Source organism: Dipodomys spectabilis, unplaced genomic scaffold, assembly GCF_019054845.1.
Source record: "Dipodomys spectabilis isolate Male_0828 unplaced genomic scaffold, ASM1905484v1 ptg000048l, whole genome shotgun sequence".
Taxonomy (NCBI): domain Eukaryota; kingdom Metazoa; phylum Chordata; class Mammalia; order Rodentia; family Heteromyidae; genus Dipodomys; species Dipodomys spectabilis.
Genome location: NW_024870725.1, coordinates 2,350,236 through 2,370,244, shown reverse-complemented (window position 1 = coordinate 2,370,244; position 20,009 = coordinate 2,350,236). Strand labels below are relative to the sequence as shown.

General features: G+C 32.3%; 1 protein-coding gene across 6 annotated transcripts in view; it reads right to left on the bottom strand.

Moving 5' to 3' along the window:
• Pcdh11x (protocadherin 11 X-linked) overlaps nt 1-20,009 on the bottom strand; it is a 619,725-nt gene that overhangs the window by 297,394 nt on the left and 302,322 nt on the right. For 2 of the 6 annotated variants that reach the window (XM_042678788.1, XM_042678789.1), the window contains exon 4: nt 9,348-9,377. The exons of the other annotated variants lie outside the window; for them this stretch is intronic. In XM_042678788.1, the coding sequence (XP_042534722.1) occupies nt 9,348-9,377 (30 nt within the window). The remainder of the gene's footprint in view (nt 1-9,347; nt 9,378-20,009) is intronic. 6 annotated transcript variants of the gene reach the window in all.

The window sequence follows — 20,009 nt, the reverse complement described above, 5'->3', positions numbered from 1 at the left end:
GAACCTAAGAATTCTGTGAACAGCTTGCATCACTGCAATAGGACATGGTAATGTAGTTCCATTCATGCCATAATAAAATATGACTGTAAAAGATGACAATATGTGCCATCAAACTTGACTTCTTGGCATAACCATTATTTTGAGCTACTTTTTGAGAAATCACAAAAGCTGAAAAAATTCTGAATAGTTATCCTTTGAGGATAGAACATTACCTCTATAAAGGAACTCTTCACTGCCTCTGAAATAAAATAAATTAGTAGAGAGTTTATGGAGAAAATATTGATGTGCATAAATGTGGCAAAATAGTTTCTATTTTATGATATTGTCCCTGACATTCTAATCTTAACCAGGCCTTTATTCATACCCTTCTTTCTTTGTTGCAGAAGATCATGGTATAGTAGACTCTTGGTATCTGTGGGAATATGGTGATATTCTGTAAATACTCAGTATGCATATGGCTTATTGCTGTATTGCTAAATCTTGATTTGTTTTTCCCATAAAACTTTTCAATCTCCAACAAAGACATGCTGTTTTCAACAAATCTAAAATATTCACTTTAACATTTAAATAAAGGACATTAGGCACTTACCTGTCCTTTCTGGGCAGTATTTTTCTGTTTATTGGATATAATCGCATTGACTTTCATGCTCAGCATGACTTTGAACTATAAGTAACTGAGCAATTAGAATTACAAGCTTGAACCAATAGTGCCTGACTCCAAGAAATCTTTAATACAGGCAGGAATTAAGGAAGTGAGATCAAAATGATTTATCTTCCAAAATTAGCAAATGCTATATTTCAAATACATACTTAGTTTTAGAAGTTAGGACATTGAAATAATCATTTCTAAATCTGACTAATTTCTGAATACATTTGAATATAAATTCCTTAAGTAAAAATCTCAAGTTATCATTCAGAAATAGCCTGTATAATTTATTATACTTTGCTTTGGAGTCAAGTTTTCAAGAAAGTACACGTACAGGAAAACTCATCCTTTCTAATGACCTTTTGATATCACAAAACAAAAACTTCTGCTTACCTCATAATATTCCAAATAGAAGCATAAAAACTGTGAAGAGGTATGAAAAATTGTTTATATCTTTTCACAGAATCTTAAATATCTTACCATGCAATCAACAAGCAACTTATCCATTCTCCCTTCTTACTAACTGACAGGAAGGCACATCTGTGCTTCTTTTGGGGTTATAACCTCCTCGATGGTTGACTACACAATAAATTTTCTTGCTACAATCAATACCATAGCAGATGCTTTTATGTGCTCTGGACAATGAGTGCTTGACATTTCTGCAATGAGTTTAAAGTTTAGAATAGAATTATGATTGTTTTAATGATTTTGTTGAGGTTGGACACATGAATTCTAATCAGAGATATATAGATTGGAAAATAAATTTCAGTGAAACAGTTGTTGAGTTAGTTATATACATCACTAGATAAAGCTTCTGCACTATATATTGACTCAGGCTTGGTTGGCATTAGTTGAAGAGAAGCAATGAATTCCAACAATGGCTAGGAAATAAATAGGAATGAAAAACTAGCCAATTTGCTGAATTTGTACCTACACTTAGCACTATTGTAAAGCTGAGGACCTTGGAATAGTGCATTTAATACCTATTAAACTGCTATGTAAATAAACTTTTCAATGTTTTCTTCTTTTCTATGGCATTGAAAAAAATGGAGTTACAAAGGTTTTTTACATAAGGTTCCATGCTTATTGTTTCTTGTACATTCAGAATAAGGCAAAGAGTTAAGATGATTTTATTTCTGTATATCATCTGTACTATCCCACACACAGAGTGAAAACATGTTTCTCAGAGATATTTTATTTGAGGCTGCAAATTGAGACAATGGTAGATGTGTAGGATTAGAACATTATAGTGTAAGGTTTAGAGATTTTAGCGAAGGTTGGGAACATAGATGTGATGTGATCATGTAGTCCAAACCACTCTTTCCTATAGATCAATGTAGAATTTTGAAAGAAACAAGTTAAACTGAACAATTCATCCAATTGAGAACTTGTAGTAACTACCTGAAAAAGTATACACAGTATCAGGATAATTTTATACATTCCAAAACAGAGTGAAAACTGAGGGAAATACACCTTAGGACAACTCCATCATTCATTATACAGTACATATATCCAGATATATAATATATATGTAACATATGAAACTATTGGACCCTGAAAGGAACAGTTTTCAATTCCTATGTAATACACATTTGGAAAAATAGAAGTCAGTGTCCTTTTAGTTGAGGTAGTTCTACTCAACTCGTCTCAAAATTTGGAAATTAAAAATAAATCAAGACACCATTTACAAAATGTGAAAAATTATATTCTTCTGGGAATTAAGGAAATAGAAAATAAATATGTACTTACAAAACACAATGTAAATACTATTCACAGAAAACTTTATGGAAGGTACACTCCTGAAAAGATCAAGCATGCACTTACAATTAAAATATTAAATATACAGAAAGTTCTGAAAGTAATAAGAACTAAATCTTATAGAAACAGTTTAAAGATTCAGTTTTAGTTAAAAGAAAAAAATTATAAATTATAGTAAGGAATATGTGGTGAGGAGATGTATCTAGTCAAGAGAAGAGAGATATTCATAATATATTCAGTTTTTCTTGACAAATGATATCCACATATTATAAAGGAAAGGAAGCTATGGAATAGTGAAAGGGACTAAAAGGTTAAATACTTAAAGATTGAAGGAAATGAAAAACAACTAAGGAACTCAGAAGCATATTGTGCTTAGAAAAATGACTTGTATTTTAGGACAGTAGTATTTAAAATAATAATCTGAAATTTGAGTACTATAAATATAAAAAGAATATATTAATAATTGAAAAGTATTTGTGCAGTTTTCCGGTCATAGTATAAAAAGTTAATGAGAGGACATTATAATGATTTTGGAATAATACCTAGAACTTAATGGAAAATTAATATCACTGATGTCCAGTCAGCTAACTCTTCAGTAAAGTTCTGTGGGGGTTTTCTCCAAAACAGTACTCAATGGAATGTGAATAAACAGTCTGTTAGGATAGTTTGCACATTGAATTGGTCATTGTATGTAAACAATGTAAGAAGACAAGAATGATAACAATGATATAGGGATATAGCTATAACCAATAAACAATTTCATAAAGTAAGTGATAATGGAGGCTAATAACAATTCGGGTACCTACAAAAAGGAAAGCTCAAGTTAATCAGACAGTGTAATATATGTTAGGTAACAAGCTTGTGTCTATAAAATGAGAGAACTCTGATTCAAATCATGAAACCCTTAAAAGCAAATGAAAATTGGTCCCAAGGAAGACACATACATACATGTAAGGACTACAGAATCAATGAAACAGAAAGTGAGTATGTAATACAAATGGATCTTTATCCATTATGATATCCATATTCACAATTGTAACACTAACTACCAAGTGCAACAACCATCAATCTTTCATGAATCGGGAATAAGCATAAAAAGTAAATAACATAGGATCCATGTTTTCTTCAAATTGTCTGCTACTTTGTGCCACTTGCCAAATTTTTAACCGAATTATGCATTGAGTTAAATACAGTCAAAGTCTAAAAGTGTGTTAAAAGCCTCACAATATACCTGCAAAACAATGTTCGTGACCCTAGTAGAGCATATCTGTATGGTACATATCATATATGAAATGAAAGTAAATGGGCTTCCTTAGGTTGTAGTGCTTAGAGCCCTTGGTGTGATTTAATTTTTTCATAGCACTAGCAACACTGAACTTAATTTTTATTAAAGAAAACTAGTAAATATAAATGAGGGAAATGACATTCACAATTGCTTCAGAAATTATGAATTTGACTTCAAATATTGGGAGGATCATAATGCTCCAAAAAGTTACATATGAAAATATTTCATTAAGCATATGATTAGAATTTGTTTCATTTTGAGATATCCTTTCAAAAACATTTCAATATGCCAGTCCATATTCAAAATCCTAAATTATGATTTTAGGAACGTTTTAAATAATTATTTTTCCAGATATATCTGATTGCTGAACAAAGAAGGAAATGAAAAATTATCTTGGAGAAACCAGCAAAATGATTATGATAAAACTTGTTTGCTGTAACATTCTCATTGCCCAGATTTCTTATCTTCATATAACCGTGGGACAAATGATTCCACACAAGTTAAGAGTTTGAAAGGAATAGTTTTTACTTACATTAGGACTATAGCTTCTTTCTTTTATCTACTATGTTATTCAAAAAGAAGCTACTTTGTAAATTCACCTCAAGCAGATATAAGTAATCAGAAACATACTCCTTTCAGAATCTCAATCAGTCCTGTTTCTGCCATCTCCAGTTTAGCATTTTGCTGAACATACTCCTTACCAGGCCTGGCCATTTTTGCAAACCCTGAGGGCAATTTAGACTTAAACTTAGCCAAACAAGGATGGGAACTTGAAGAAAATTGTCTGCACAAAAACTTTTCATTCTGGTGAATGCTAACTGATAGAAAGCACATAGATTAAATATGCAAACCAAATTCTGTTATTATAAAGAATTGCATTAATGTTTTACCTGGGTTCAAAAAGTTGCTTTTCTTTTTGTTGAAAATAAATAGTGGGTATATTATTTACTCAGACACAGGTGGCTGTGTTTTGAAATATGTTTTCCTTTTAATTAGCTATTAGCAAGATGAATATCAATCATTTAAAGAATGACTGCACTGTAGAGTTAGGCCTTTGCTTTTACTATGTTGTTTGAATGCTAATAGATTTTCTGTGAAATATAATATCAGAAGACTGAGTAGAAAATGTGTCTATTCTAACTCAAACATTTGACTTAGGAGTGTAAAAATAAGTTCTGTTTAGTGAGGTCTCTGAAGTAATTTAAATTTAAACACAGGGAAGTCATTGAGAAATTCTCCTGTCCTTAGATGTTTTCAGGATCTAAAAGATAATAAAACATTCATGTACATACTACATTATTAGCTTAGATAATTTATTGCCTTACATTTCTACAAATATAAGACCTGAATTAAACAACATAAAAGCCATATTTCATAATTCATTAAAAAACTAAATAGGTGAGTTTCAGAGGTTCAAGAGATTAATTTGACTTTTTATGGAAATGTTTGCAATAAATCCCAAGTTAATGACTATTCTGACACTTAATATACTTAAGGTTTATAGATTCTTGAATTCCGAAAACACCCTTCAAAGGGTATATATAAATGCAGTGAAGCAAATTTAAGGTCATCAAAGACAGACTTAATTTCTAAGGTATATGTTACCCATATCATATCAAGCAGTTTACAGAATATGTATAATATACTAGTAAACAAATGACTTGATGGTGAATTTGTATTATGATAGTTAAAAGAAATATTTTAAATTTTTCTTCCAGAAAGATCTTCAGCACCCTTTAATATATTTTCTCTGTTAAATGATACTAAAATAAGATATCAGTTATTTTGAGAATACAGAAGAGAGGAAGTAAGGTGAAGAATTCAGTTTTAATAGTCAGTGCATATCCTATGAAACTAGAAAATTGAGGGAATAGTGGGCGTTGGAGGGATGGGGAAAATGATGAAAGGGATGACAATGTTCAAGAAGCAGTTTACTCATAATCTGACACACTGAATGTTAACAACTTTGTACGAGTACTTAAAGGTATTAAAAATGAATAAAATAAAAATATTTATCTTTACTAATTCAAGATTTATCATTTCTTAAAAAAAAACAAATTCTATAGTCAAAGTACTTTTCAGATTTTGTTCTACTTGTGGCCACAGAGCCACTTCAGGCTTTTTTCTGGTTATGTGGTGCTGAGGAATTGAACACAGGGCCTCATACATGCGAGCATGCATGCTTATGCTTCCTGTACTACTTTTTTCTCTCCTGTAAAGGAGTTTTTATGTATATTATGAAGGTTAATTTTTATATAAGAATACTCGTGTGTATGTATATGTAGACTACATTTAACTAAACAGATATATATATATATATATATTCCAATAAACATGCTTGGAATTGAATTAGTAGGTTATTTTTATTATGCTTAATTTGTTATAGAAATTGAGAAGAAAAATATTGGCCAGATGTTAATAATTCTTCATTTTAAAATGTTTTGTTTTTATCAATTTTTAGTAAGATTTATTTTCTGCCATACGGACCCCTATACTTGCCTTGAACCCATGCTTTAACAAGTACTAGATAGTGGAATGTGTCTATTTCATCTGCTTCTCCTGGGAAACAGTTATCTAGAGCAATACACTTCTTATGCTGGACCCAAATGAGCCTTTGTCTTGCTTGTCTAGAAGTCTAGCAAAGACTGTATTCAACTCCCTTTGCCCTCCTAACCTTATTAAAATGCAAAGTGCAGCCTATAAACCTAGCTACTCAGGAGGCTGAGATCTGAGGATTGCAGTTCAAAGCCAGCCCAGGCAGGAAAGTCTGTGAGACTCTTATCTCCAATAAACCCCTAGAAAACCGGAAGTGGCACTGTGCCTCAACTGGTAGAGTGCTCGCCTTGAGCTGAAGAGTTCAGGGACAGCGCCCAAGCCCAGAGTTCAAGCTCCACGACCGACCAAAAAAAAGAAACAACAAAAAATGCAGTCTTTCTTCATTAAAAGCTAATGTCTTGTACATTTCTTAGATTAGAACGTTCAAGCCAGGCATGACTGTAATCCTAGCTACTGAGGTGGGTGAGATCTGAGGATCAAGATTCAAAGCTAGCCCGTGCAGGAAAGTCCATGAGACTCTTATCTCCAATTAACCACTAGAAAACCAGAAATGGCCCTGTGGCTCAAGCGGTAGAGTGCTTGTCTTGAGCTAAAGATCGTAGGGATAGCACCCAAACCCAGAGTTCAAGCCCCACAACAGACGAAAAGAACTTCCATCCTTTTATAATAGTCTTACAAATAAAGGTTTGCCATATCTAAGTTCCAGTTTTTTTGTGTTTTTTTTTTTTGTATGTTTGCTTTTTTTGTTTTTCTGGTCGTGGGACTTGAACTCTGGCCTTGGCGCTGTCCCTCAGCTCTTCAGCTCAACACAAGCCCTCTACCACTTGAGCCACAGAGCCACTTCAGGCTTTTTTCTGGTTATGTGGTGCTGAGGAATTGAACACAGGGCCTCATACATGCGAGCATGCATGCGAGGTAAACACTCTACCACTAAGCCATCTTCCCAGGTGCCACCCTTTTTTGTGGTCTTGGGGCTTGAACTCTGGGCCTAGGTAGGCGTGGGCGGGCCTGGGCGCTGTCCCTCAGCCCTTCAGCTAAAGGCCAGTGCTCTACCACCTGCAGTGCCACTTCCGGTTTTCTGAGGTTTTGTTTGTTTGTTTACATAAGAGTCTCACGGACTTTCCTTCCTGGGCTGGCTTTGAACCATGATCCTCAGATCTCAGCCTCCTTAGTAGCTAGGATGACAGGCGTGAGCCACCATCGCCTGGCATAAGTTCCAGATTTACTTGACAAATTCCTTCCTGGTGAATGTCATTTGTCTATGTGCCCATACATTATGATTATACTGTTATTTTATAATCTGAATTTTAAGTGTTCTATATTGAAATATCTGGATGTTATAAGCGAAACTTATTGTGATAGATGTTATATAAACTTTCCTGGTGCTATTTTGGGGGGAAAATATCCCTATGTACATCCCCGCTGAGTTTGAGCTCACAATTTTCCTCCCAAGCACTGGGATAATAGGCCTGAGCCATCATTATAGTATCTTACCATCAAAAGAAAAAACAAACACTGCCATTGTCTTATTTAGTCAATACACTAGAAGAAATTTTAATATTTCTACTCTTCAAAAGTCCAACACGGCTGGGAAGGTGGCTCAGTGGTAGAGCGCTTGCCTTGCATCCCTGAGACCCTGGGTTCAATTCCTCCGCACCACATAAGCAAAAAGAAAAAAGCCGGGAGTGGCGCTGTGGCTCAAGTGGTAAAGCGCTAGCCTTGAGCTGAAGAGCTGAGGGACAGCGCCCAGGCTCTTGGGGTTCAGACCCCAAGACCGGACCCCCAAAAAAAAAAAAGTCCAACACTTACATAATGAATGAATAGTCCACTTCCATTGGTAGATTGTTAAAAACATTTGAAACTTTAACTCCCTTCATATATTTATATATTATGCTCTGTGCATAATAGCTGCAGTGGCATTTATTATCCTTGCTGTCTTTCTTTAATTGGAAATTTCTTCTTTGAAATTTTGCCTTCTTAAAAGTAACTTTAAAAAAATCCACCATTACAAGGTCAGAATGTTTCTCAAAACAGTTTGGAGAGGCATTTGAAAACCTTCAGGAAAGTATATTGATTTAAAACCTTGATGCTGTTAGTTTAGCTTATATCTCAAACATTAATGTAAAAGCATTTTATCACTAATCTCATTCTCCATTTTCAGATAGTTTTCACACTTTTTAAAAACATACAAAACTGATAACATGTTACTTTCTGGCATACTGTATACTCCCTCTGGAAAGTTCTTTATCAACTAATAAATATGGCTCTTCATACAAGATTGGGATAATTCATATTGAAATTTTTATGCATTTAAACTATCATCAACAGCAACATTTTGAAGCCAATATGCATTTTTTAAGCTTACTGAAGTTAACTTCCAAAATCTGAGTCATCATTTGAAGGGAAACACATTTCTTTCCAATTCAAACTCTGAAGAGGAAAGCAAGCTGTAAATACTAGGCCTAAAAAAAAAAACAAAAACCGTGACATTAAAAACTGCTTAATTGTAATGGTAGTCTGATTTATAAGAGTTTAATAATTTGTGCAAAATGGTTTATTTCTAGCATTAGAAAAGCAACATTTTCTATATATTTGAGAAGAACTTAAGTTTTCACATAGAAAAATGACAGACTAAAACTCATTTTTTGAAGAATATAATTTTGCTTTTTGTACCTTAGTTTACTTTTACTTTTCCTATGATCCTACCAAACATCTTTATGGCAAATTCATTAAGTTTTTGCTGTAACTACTAAAATGTGAAATGACACCAAAATTCTTCCTGTTTATTGCTAAAATTACCATAGATAACTTTTACCAGACTTATCACAAGATGATACTGTCAATAGTATGTTGTTCTGCACAATGGGAAAAGAAAAGATTAGTGACAAATAAAATAAAATTTGAAAGTTGATTTCAGGATTGTGTGACACAAAATGTGGAGACTGCTCAGCTCGAATTTATTTTATGACAAAATTATAATATATGTCATTTTAAATACTTACAGTTTTAACTCCATGATGTAACTACTGAATTCTGGAATTAAAAAAAAACACTTGTGCAACATATATTGAAATCAATTCTTTTTGAAATTTACAATCTTACCTTTCCTGCTTTTTTCCCCTCAGATTTCTGCTGCTTTTGGATAAAATGGAGGCAAGGGAAGCAAAGGAAAAACAAAACAAAAACAAAAACAAAAATCAGCTCCAGTTTGGTAACTGTAAACCCATTTTTTTAAAGCATGTCAATATTCCCAGTGTACTGATACATAGGTATTTTCTGCTGTAACTACTTTCATTTCTTACATACTGCAAATATTTCATTAATAAAAATATAACACAATTTTAAATTTCATTCAACAGCATGAAGTTTAAAAAAGTATCGATTGGCATAATTCAGCTAAACCCTTATCTTACATAGTCATTAACCAAGAAATGGTATTCTCAATGAGGTACTGTCTTATATCATTTAATTTCCATTTGTGTTTAAATGAATGTACTTTAATTTTGAGCATGAACACCTTTTTAGTTATATCATCAACAACGAGGAAGGCTGAAAGTTTATAAAATAAGAAATGCTATAGGAATCTCTATAGAGCATTAAAATATAATCTGAATAGTAAATCTATAATTTTGGGATGTCCTTGGGGCATCTTAATTTGACTGTGTTCAGATATCTTTTGTCTGATATAAAGTCATTTGCTTCTTTTGTTGAAGACTCCACCCCCGCTCCAACCCTCAAGAGACAGGCAAGGGGCTGGGAAGGTGGCTCAGTGGTAGAGCGCTTGCCTTGCATGCATGAGGCCCTGGGTTCGATTCCTCATCACCACATAAGCAGAAAAAGCCAGAAGTGGCACTGTGGTTCAAATGGTAGAGCACTAGCCTTGAGCTGAATTGCTGAGGGGCAGCGTCCTGGCCCAGAGTTCAGGCCCCACAACCGGCCAAAAAAATAAAAAAAGAGAGAGACAGGCTAATTTATAAGTCTCAAGAAATATTTATTGTATTTATATTTAGAGACATTCTTTTCTGTAGAGAAATAAAATATTATATAAGTGGGACAGATTTATTCATCTGTGAACAATGATGCTCACTAAAGACCTTTCTCCTTAATTTTTGTCACATTTCCTTGTTTTGTTTCTTTTTCCTACAGTAAAACAAAAATTTCTTAGTGAGCCTTTTTAAGTACAATGAATCACTGATAATCATAATCGGCATGGAGTTTATTCTGAAATAAAGATTAATATTGTTACTAACCTAAGAAGAAAACATTGCTGTATTTTGATTTTCATTTAATTATTATCTTTAAGTAGTTGTACAAAGGAGCTGACATTGAACAAATCAGTTCATGAATACAAAATACCTTATTAATGTCAATTATTCAATTATTCTCACCCATCCCTCCACTATTTACCCTTCCTTCACTGTTCTTAATTTTTAAGGTATACATTGGGCTTTTGAATTTTCTTCTCTTCTCCCCTTTTCCCCTTGACCCTACATATTTAATGAGATATTACTAGAACAAAAAGGTACAATATTCTGCCATTTAAATAAAATTCATGTTTCTAAACGTGGAAGTGAGAAAGTATCTAGACACAGATACTTTATAGTTCAACTTTCAATTAGATGTACATTTAAGATATTCATACTGCCTATTTTTCTGCACTGATCAAATTCAACCATCAGTCACTCAGTGTTAAAAATAAATTAGTCAGTATAGGTATGCCACAGTAATTTATTTTAAGACAGCATCTTGGGATTCTGTGTTTAAATTATCAGTGTTCATATCTCTTGTTATTATGCTTGAATAACCTTAAAATTTTGAAATTTTTGTAAGAAAATTACAAAAACATCATCAAAGTTTAATCATATTTTAAAATAACATTAATATTTATTTTTTTTCTTTTTTCTTTTTTTGGGTCCGGTCGTGGGGCCTGAACTCTGGACCTGAGCGATGTCCCTCAGCTCTTAAGCTCAAGGCTAGCGCTCTTCCACTTGAGCCATAGTGCCACTTCTGGCTTTTTTCTTTTAGCTTATGTGGTGCTGAGGAATAAACCCAGTGCCTCATGCATGCAAGGCAAGCGCTCTACCACTGAGCCACCTTCCCAGCCCTAATATTTAATTTTTTATTAAGTAGAATTGTGGTGAATTGTTAGTTTTACTAAAAGTTACTTTTAACAAGGGAGTAGGTTTTATTTAGATGTTTAATGATTATCAGTGAGAAATTCAAAATCATTTAGAGATTTAGTGAAGTGAATTCAGATAAGTGTTGATCTTGCCTATCTTTAGTGAACTATTAAAAAGTTAATGATTTAATGTTTAGGAAAACATTTTGAGAACAAAATTTTATATTTTTACTTTTGTAAGCTACCTGTACCATAAGAGTGTTTTCATAATATGAATGAGGCCTACATTCCATCAATACTTAATTAATTACTTAATTAAACAAAGTACAAGAGAACATATACACAACTCACTTGAAGTGTTAACTCAGTAATTTTAGTATATTTTGCTTCTGCCTTTAATATTTCAGTATAGTCAATTGTAAAATATGTTCATCACTCTAAATAAATCTTCATTTTCTTTAATAATCTCCACCCCATGATTCTATTTTCCTACATAGCTTTAAATAAGGGCTAATCTATATTCTAATTGTCATAAATTACCCTGTTCTGGATATGTTAATGGAATCATATACTATTTGGTCTGGGATACTCTATTCTTTCACTTAGTACAATGATTTTTAAGGTTCCTTCATAATGTAGTAACATGTTTCAGTAGTTTAGTATTTTTTCATTGTCAAAAAATCCATTTGTAAGGTTTCATACATTTTCTTTAAACATTTATTGATAGTCATTTGGTCTTTCCATGTATTTTGACTGTGATGTATAAGCTTCATTGAGCATTAATGTGTAAGGTGTTTTTTGTTTGTTTGTTTGTTTGTCTTGAGGCCTGAACTCTGGGCCTGTGTGCTATCACTCAGCTCTTCAGCTCAAGGCTAGTGCTCTACCACTTGAAACACAGCACCACTTCTGGCTTTTTTTTCTGCTTACATGATGCTGACGAACCAAACCCAGGGCCTCATGCATGCAAGGCAAGCACTCTAACACTGAGCCACCTTCCCAGCCCCTAGTGTGTAAGTTTTATATGGAAATATATTTTTATTTCTTGTGAATATGTACTTAGAAGTGAAATGGCTACATAATATAATAATTATTTGATTAAGTGATTGAGGAACTTCCTGAATATTCTCAAAAGCTATTACACCGTTCACATTCCTTCCAATAATATATGATTGTAATAGTGGGTCTACATTCCCATCAATATTGTAATTTACTCTTAACATATTAACAATGTAAACAAAGATTTTTCATGAATAAATATATGAATCACTTTATCTATATGCCTATATATCCATTCAAACTTAGATTAGTTATTATAATGAAGTTATATAATATGACTCTTCTACTATACAAGCTTAGTGAACTATTCCATGGTACTAAGGTACCAATCAATAAGTTGTTAAACTCATTCTTTAAAAGACCACAAAGTTACTTATTTCTTGATCTGAAATTGAAAATCGTTTAAAACATACATTTTATAAAGTGCCATGTAAATGTGTAATGGGAATGGGAATTATGATATGGTTAAGTTGTATCATCACTGAAATTTTTCTATAAACCTAAAACAACTAAATTAGAATTTGTTAAAAATAATAAACATTTGGCATTTAAAATGTAAAACAAAATAAATATTTAAAATATATTTCTTTGTTTCAGCAAAAGGGATATGAAATAGTTATTGAATCATTGCTTATTATAATTCAAACTAATATATATATCACGTTAAAAAAAACTTCAAACAAATTAGCAGAAGAAATGATCATTGAAGTGAGTTTGTAGTTGCTGGCCAAAGATTTTATAATGTTCACATACAATTTTTTTTATAGATCATCTGTCTTTGAAGGAAATCATCCAAAGAATAGATAAAATATAAGAACAGAATAAAATCAAAGAGAAGAAGCAATATATTTTTCAACATGGATGATAGAATAATCAAACAACAAAAAGACATATGAGCAGAATATCATGGACTATATGAAGCTCCCATCTTCATCCCAGGGGCCTTGGTTTTAAGTTAGAATCCAACTGTGCCTTTTTCTCTACACAGACATTTTATTTTTTGCCAACAAATACTCTTTTTACTCTGACAGTAGTAACAAAAAATGTGTGACTGACATATCTGCTTTTCAATACATATCAGTTGAAATAATGTTGTAGTTTTAATTTTACATAAAGCTACCTATGTGTGTTTGCTATCACAATGGATTTTCTTGTCTCCATTATCAGTTTAAATTACACATCATTTTAGCATGTCACTTGTGAAATGTGAAAGTCTGAAGATATTGCTTGTGTCTATTAAAGCTTATAGATATTTTCAAAATGAACAGCAAAGCATGAAGAAGTGATGAGAACGAACAACAAAATACAAATGATCTTTCTAATTTAAGAATACTGCATTTAAAAGATATGATAAGTATCAGATTGATTATTTCTATGATTTTCTATTTTTTATATTATAGGTAAGGATAGGAAGCTCTGTGTGTAATTAAAAATAAAAAAGTAAAAAGCCAACTATCAAATTAGTTGCCATTGGCTTATGCCTGTAAGTTCAGATGTTCAAGATGGCTGAGAAGTGGAAGATTGTAATGTAAAGCCAGCCTAGGCAGAAAAGATTGTGAGACTCCCTTTCCAAATCAGCAGCAAAATATCAGATTGAAGACATGAATCAAGTGATAGAATTCCAGCTGTGGGCAAGAAATCTGAGTGTGTGCAAGGCCTTGACTTCAAGTACTGCTATGGGCATAATTAACACCAATTGAAAGAAATAGCAAACTATCAAACTCTAAAAAAGATGAAAATTTGTTCCTTAGCACAGGTCTCAAATGGGTCTCATCTCCTACATGAATACTAAAAATATACAACTTTCTGATAGTGACTTTAACCTAGATTATAGTTATTTTATTTAAAAGTGGAAGATTTTAGTTCAAGGCAATATTTCCTAGCTTGTTAAGACCTAGAACCTTTCAGGATTACCAGATCACTAGTGCCAAAATTCTGGTCCCACATCACTTTAGTGTTTAAAAACATCTTCTGGAATTGTCACTTAGTTTTATTGACTTCCTAGTTAGGTGTGATTAGTACAAACCCACTAACAATTCCATGCTTAAATCACACTTTCAGTTAATTTTCCATGGATTTTCCAACTTCATTTCAAATATTCTTCTTATGTTAACCATTGAACAATTTCTTAGTGTGTGTGTTTACGTATGCAATTCTGGGTTTGAACTCTGGGCCTTTCCCATCACTTGATTGTTTTGCTCATAGCTGATGTATTACAACTTAAGACGCATCTTCATTTCCAGCTTTTTGCTGCTTAATTGTAAAAAAAGTTCTCATAACTCAAGTTCCTGAGTAACTAGCATTATATGTGTGATCCACCATACCCAGCTAGTTTAACTTTCTATAATGTATGACAAACAGCTCACTGAATGTTTCCAATTTACTTGTTTCAGCTCTCCACTTAGTTACAGACATGTTATATATAAAGATTATTCTAATTATGAAGGAAACACCAGCTTTAAACAGTCTCTGGCTTCTTTCATTAGAAAAAAACTGTCTAATGTAACAAAGCTGAGAAATCAACTGTCGTGAATGAGTTTTATGTTACAAATCATTTACAACCCATCCATGTATCCTTCAATCCATTAATTAGTCTACTTATTCATTTATTTATACAGCAAGATACATAGTAAGTTTTGGGATTTTTTTTCTTTTTTGTTATTTGTTTGGGTTATTTCCTTTTTCTTTTTGTCGTTTGTTGGGCTTGAACTTGGGGCCTGGGTGCTGTCCCTCTGAGCTTCTGTGCTCAAAGCTAGTGCTCTGCCACTCTGATCCATAGCTCTACTTCTGGTTTTCTGGTGGTTAATAGATAAGAGTCCATGAACTTTCCTGCCTCGGCTGGCCTTGAACTGTGATCCTCAATTCTTAGCCTCCTGAGTAGCTAGCTAGGATTACAGGCATGAATCTCCAGCACCCGGCTCCCTAGTAAGTGATTTTCATGATTGGCATGGTCAGGTTTGACTACAGAATAGTCTGTATAAGTGATGAAAGAAAAAAGTACAAATAATTTCAATATTTTTGGTATCAAAAGAGTTTAAGATTTTTTCTTTATTAAGAGATGTCTAGTTGTATAATCATATCTCTCAGAGAATAATTTCTAATTACTTGGTTACAGTGATAGAAAAATATAAGCATTACTTAAAAGTACTGTAACCCAACTTCAGTATCTATGCTCCTACTACATTTCCATAAGAGAAATAAAAGCATTTCTCCAGAGTGATCCATGAAGTCTTGAATTATCAAAGTTTTGCATTAAAATTGCATAGGATAGGGTCTGGACTTTATTTAAAAAGGTTTTTCATCCCCCTAGTGGATGATCCGCCTCAGGCATCTTCCTAGTATTTAGCACTTAAAGTTTCTAAAATATTTTAAGCTTGTACATTTTTACTGCTTGTGAAGGTATCATAAAATATTTCTTTTTATTTAACCAATTTACCATATTGAAGTTATTTCTAGCTTTCATTGCAATGAAAGACAACTTATCTCTCTGGATGAATTTATTCTCAACAGAGGTATGTATTTAGGACAGTTTTATTTTTATTATTGATTATTTATTATTTATATTTTTGGAAGAATGAAAGAGTTGTAATTCTTTGAAAGCTTGTATTATGGAATTTTATCGATCATGATGTTTTGTTGGGTATTGACTTTGTGGTAGCTGTAGTACTTAAGATCTGAGAACAGGGAAGTAGAATCACTGGCTCATCACTATTAACTCTATGACCTTGTATAAATTGGCTAAACTCAGAAACACTGTGCTTGCATCTGCTCATCTATGAAACACCAGTAATACTCGTTGACTCCATGACAAGGCAGCTGAGTGGTCTAATTGAGTTAACACATCAAAGTAGTTAACATAATCTTGAATAAGTACTTAAAATAATGGCTATCATCATTGTCATTGTCATCATCATCATCATCATCATCATCATCAATTTTTAGTTGTGTACCATAGTATGAAACCTTGAAAATATGTATTTTAAAAGAATGTATCTGACAATACACAGACCAAATCATCAAATTGAAAAATACTTAGAAATGACCAACTAATAGCTGATATATATGAAAGTAACTTGAGTGGAAGTAAATGATTGAGAGTAGAAAGTTTTGCTTGGGAGTCCCAAATGAACCACTACCTTCTGTAAATGAATTATTAAACACTGTATAATACTGATCTAGTTTACCTAGAGCACATAAAATACATTTTTTAAAAATCGAACATATTATTCAGCTAGTGACTTTGCTCCAAATATAAAAAGTAAAGTTTATAAGGGATTTAAAGATGTATAAATCTCTAGAGTCATATTATTTAATGCATGGCCCTTAATGTTAAATCAGTACTGAAACATACGTTACTGTCTTAAGCTCAAGGGATCAGAATCCTGGCCAAGATGATGAGCTCTTTATTATATTCATTCTAATTATAGCTCATCTTGAAATGATTAGATCTATTGTTAGGAAGAAGCATAGTCAGCACTAAAGATTCAGTGATTACTAGAAAAAAAATAGTATAATTCCTTTGGATATGTCTAATGTCTCCATTGAGCCACAGACTCAAATTATTAACTGATTAAAGAAATTGTGACTGTCACCTTTTATTCATACTCATAGCCAGAATAAAAAGTAATCATTACAAAGGACTGCTGAAAGCAAAATATTTTAGATTCATTAGAATAGAGTTTGCCATACTTATATGGTTCAGGAACAACCTTTGTTATAATAAATCAGAAAGAACATTATAGAAGCCCTAACAAAAAACTAGTTTAATTTAGATGAAGGTCAAACTTACCCATGAGGTCTGAAAGACCTTTTCCCCCCTATATATTCCATTAATATGGCAATTTTAGTTGTTTTCCCTTATCCCAAGAAAGGGCAGGAAATGAATCTCAGTCAGATTCAGCTTATAATCTCCAAAACATTCATCCACATAAGATCTGTGTGATTTATAGGTGAGATATCACTGATGTTTTTGTTCATTATAAAGAAATGCTCCTAAGTAATAGAAATTTTAACAATAAAACATGTCAGTCTTTTGAAATAAGGTCATGAATTAACTAAGCAAAACATTACACACATACATTATGATGGTATAATTGAAAATTAAGAGTCAAATGACAGAGAGCTCTTCTGGCTGGAGTTTGTGTTATATTTCTTTTCCTTAAATAATAAATAATCTACTTTCTCAAACTAAAAATGTAAAACCTTCCAGGGATGAGGGAGGAAAGAGAAGCCATGATATTTATTTCTTAAGATTCACCTTCACAGGTTATTCCAGGATTGATGGTCCTTTATCTAAAGGTTTCAATTCGCTCTATTACCCTCTATCCCTGGGGATGCCCTTAATGTTGCTGGTCTTGAGGAGTTAACCTATTACTATGGCTTTTCTGAGTAAACTACATCTATGTAAGGAGGACTTGAATTTAACTCTTGTCAAGTGTAATTTTCCAGATGACGCCCAGTCAGTCCTTAGCTGTATGTTTCAGTTTTACTGTTTTTCTTTCTATAAATTGTATACTAAAATTATATAAATAATTCAGGCAGGATGAGCCCTCATAAAAGTTCAAATAATACACAAGAAGGGAAGAAAAGAGAAATACAGGAAAAGTTCAAAGCCAACAAAAGTCTAAGCAAACAAATAATAACAAAAGCCACATATGCAAACAAAAAGTTAATAAGGTCATAATAGGAAAAAATGAAACACATAAATTTGACAACATTGTAGAAATTGGCCAAGTTTTCAGAAGCTACAACTTAGCTAAACTAATCAAGGAAGAATAAATCATGCAAATAGCTCTAAAACCATTAACAAAAATATTGAATTTATCTTTCTATATCAACAAAACAATCATCTTTAGGCCTGGTATAATTCTGCCAAACATTTAAAGAGATGGTACCAATTTTTACAAAAAAATATTACAAAAACAATGAGAATTTATTCTCTATTTTATGAGTATTATAACAAATATTCAAGTGAACATAAAACTACTATTGAATTATTCATATACAATGTATTGACAATTTGATGTTAAAGTGGTGGTATAGCTCAGTGGTAAAAATCCATGGTTAACAGGTTGGGTTTTGTTTTTGATATCCAATACCACATCATGCGAATGTATTAGTCATCAAGGAAATTAACATTTAATATGCAAGGAGATAAAATACAAATTTATGTTTAAAATATTAAGATTTCAAAAAATAAGAAACCAAAATGCTAGAAATATTGCAGAGAAAATTAATTATATACAGATAATGACAATAAATATGGTACAGATAGTTTGGAAAACGTAACTTAGCAATTAGAATTTTGAATATATATTTCTAAGAGAATTTATATTGCAAGAACATTTTATAAAGTGGTATTCATAGCTTTTTCCATAATAGTCGAAATTTGAATGAGGTCAAGATACCCTTCCACAGATAAATAGATTTGTGATCTACCTATATCTAGAATATTGATTTTCTGATAAGAACAATTGATTTACACTGCAATGTGGATGAACTACAAAAGAATCACCCTGAGAAGCAAAAAAAATCCCCAAACAAATCGCATTGTATGATTTCATTCCTAAAATTTAAGATTATAGAAACTAAAGAAAGATACATGGCTGGTTTCCCAGAGATTAAACATGAAAAAAGAGACTTGGAAGGAGTTGAACATGGTTATAAAATAATAATAGGAGCAAACATCTTAATGGTGATGGAAATATTAACAATTTTACTGTAGTACCAAATACATGAAAATAAACAGGTGGTAAAATTATGCAGAGTTACATGAATACATTCCCATCAATGACTGTTAACATAACTGAAATATCATTATGGAGTTCTCTCAATGTAAATATCCTGGCTTCAATATTGTATTATGGTTTTATAACATAGGTAGAAGCTATAAGGAAGTTGTCTGTACCATTAACAAACCCTTGTAATTATTTGCAAAAATTATAATTAAAAACATTTACTTCAAAAGACATTAACCATTCAAAACAAAAAAACATTTTTCCAGAATCAGTAATTTACAATGTCTATGAGAATATATACAAATATTCTTTGTGGTACAGCAGACATCCACTGAGAGGTCTTTCCACTTACATAAATTTTAGCAAATATTTAACACTTAGAAACTACACTTTTAATGCTTACTGGTTTAAAAGAAATTACAGAAGGTCAAAAGAGATTTTTCTTAAAGCACACACATATATACATCTAAAATAAAAATTATGAGAGAAAATAAAGATTAATAGAAAACAATTTTTAAAAATAAAAATTAAAAAAGCAGAAAAAAGAGTTCTCGGATTTTTTTTTGGGGGGGGGGGGGGAATGGGACTCTGGTCTGCTTGTGGTGGTTGGTTTTCCTGACACATACGTGCCATGGTTTCCCTTGTTTGCAATAACTAGTATATATCTGAGACATTAGGCGAAATGAACCCCAAGATAAGGACTCAAATAGTTTTTCTTTCTTGCTATTGTTTCTAACGTGTTTATAAGGTATTTCTTTGTTGCTTTGTATGTCCCTCCCCCGCAGTATAATCCCTGTTTTCACTGTATTTGGTGTCGGTATAATTTGTGGGGAGGAAGGGAAAAAACAATTG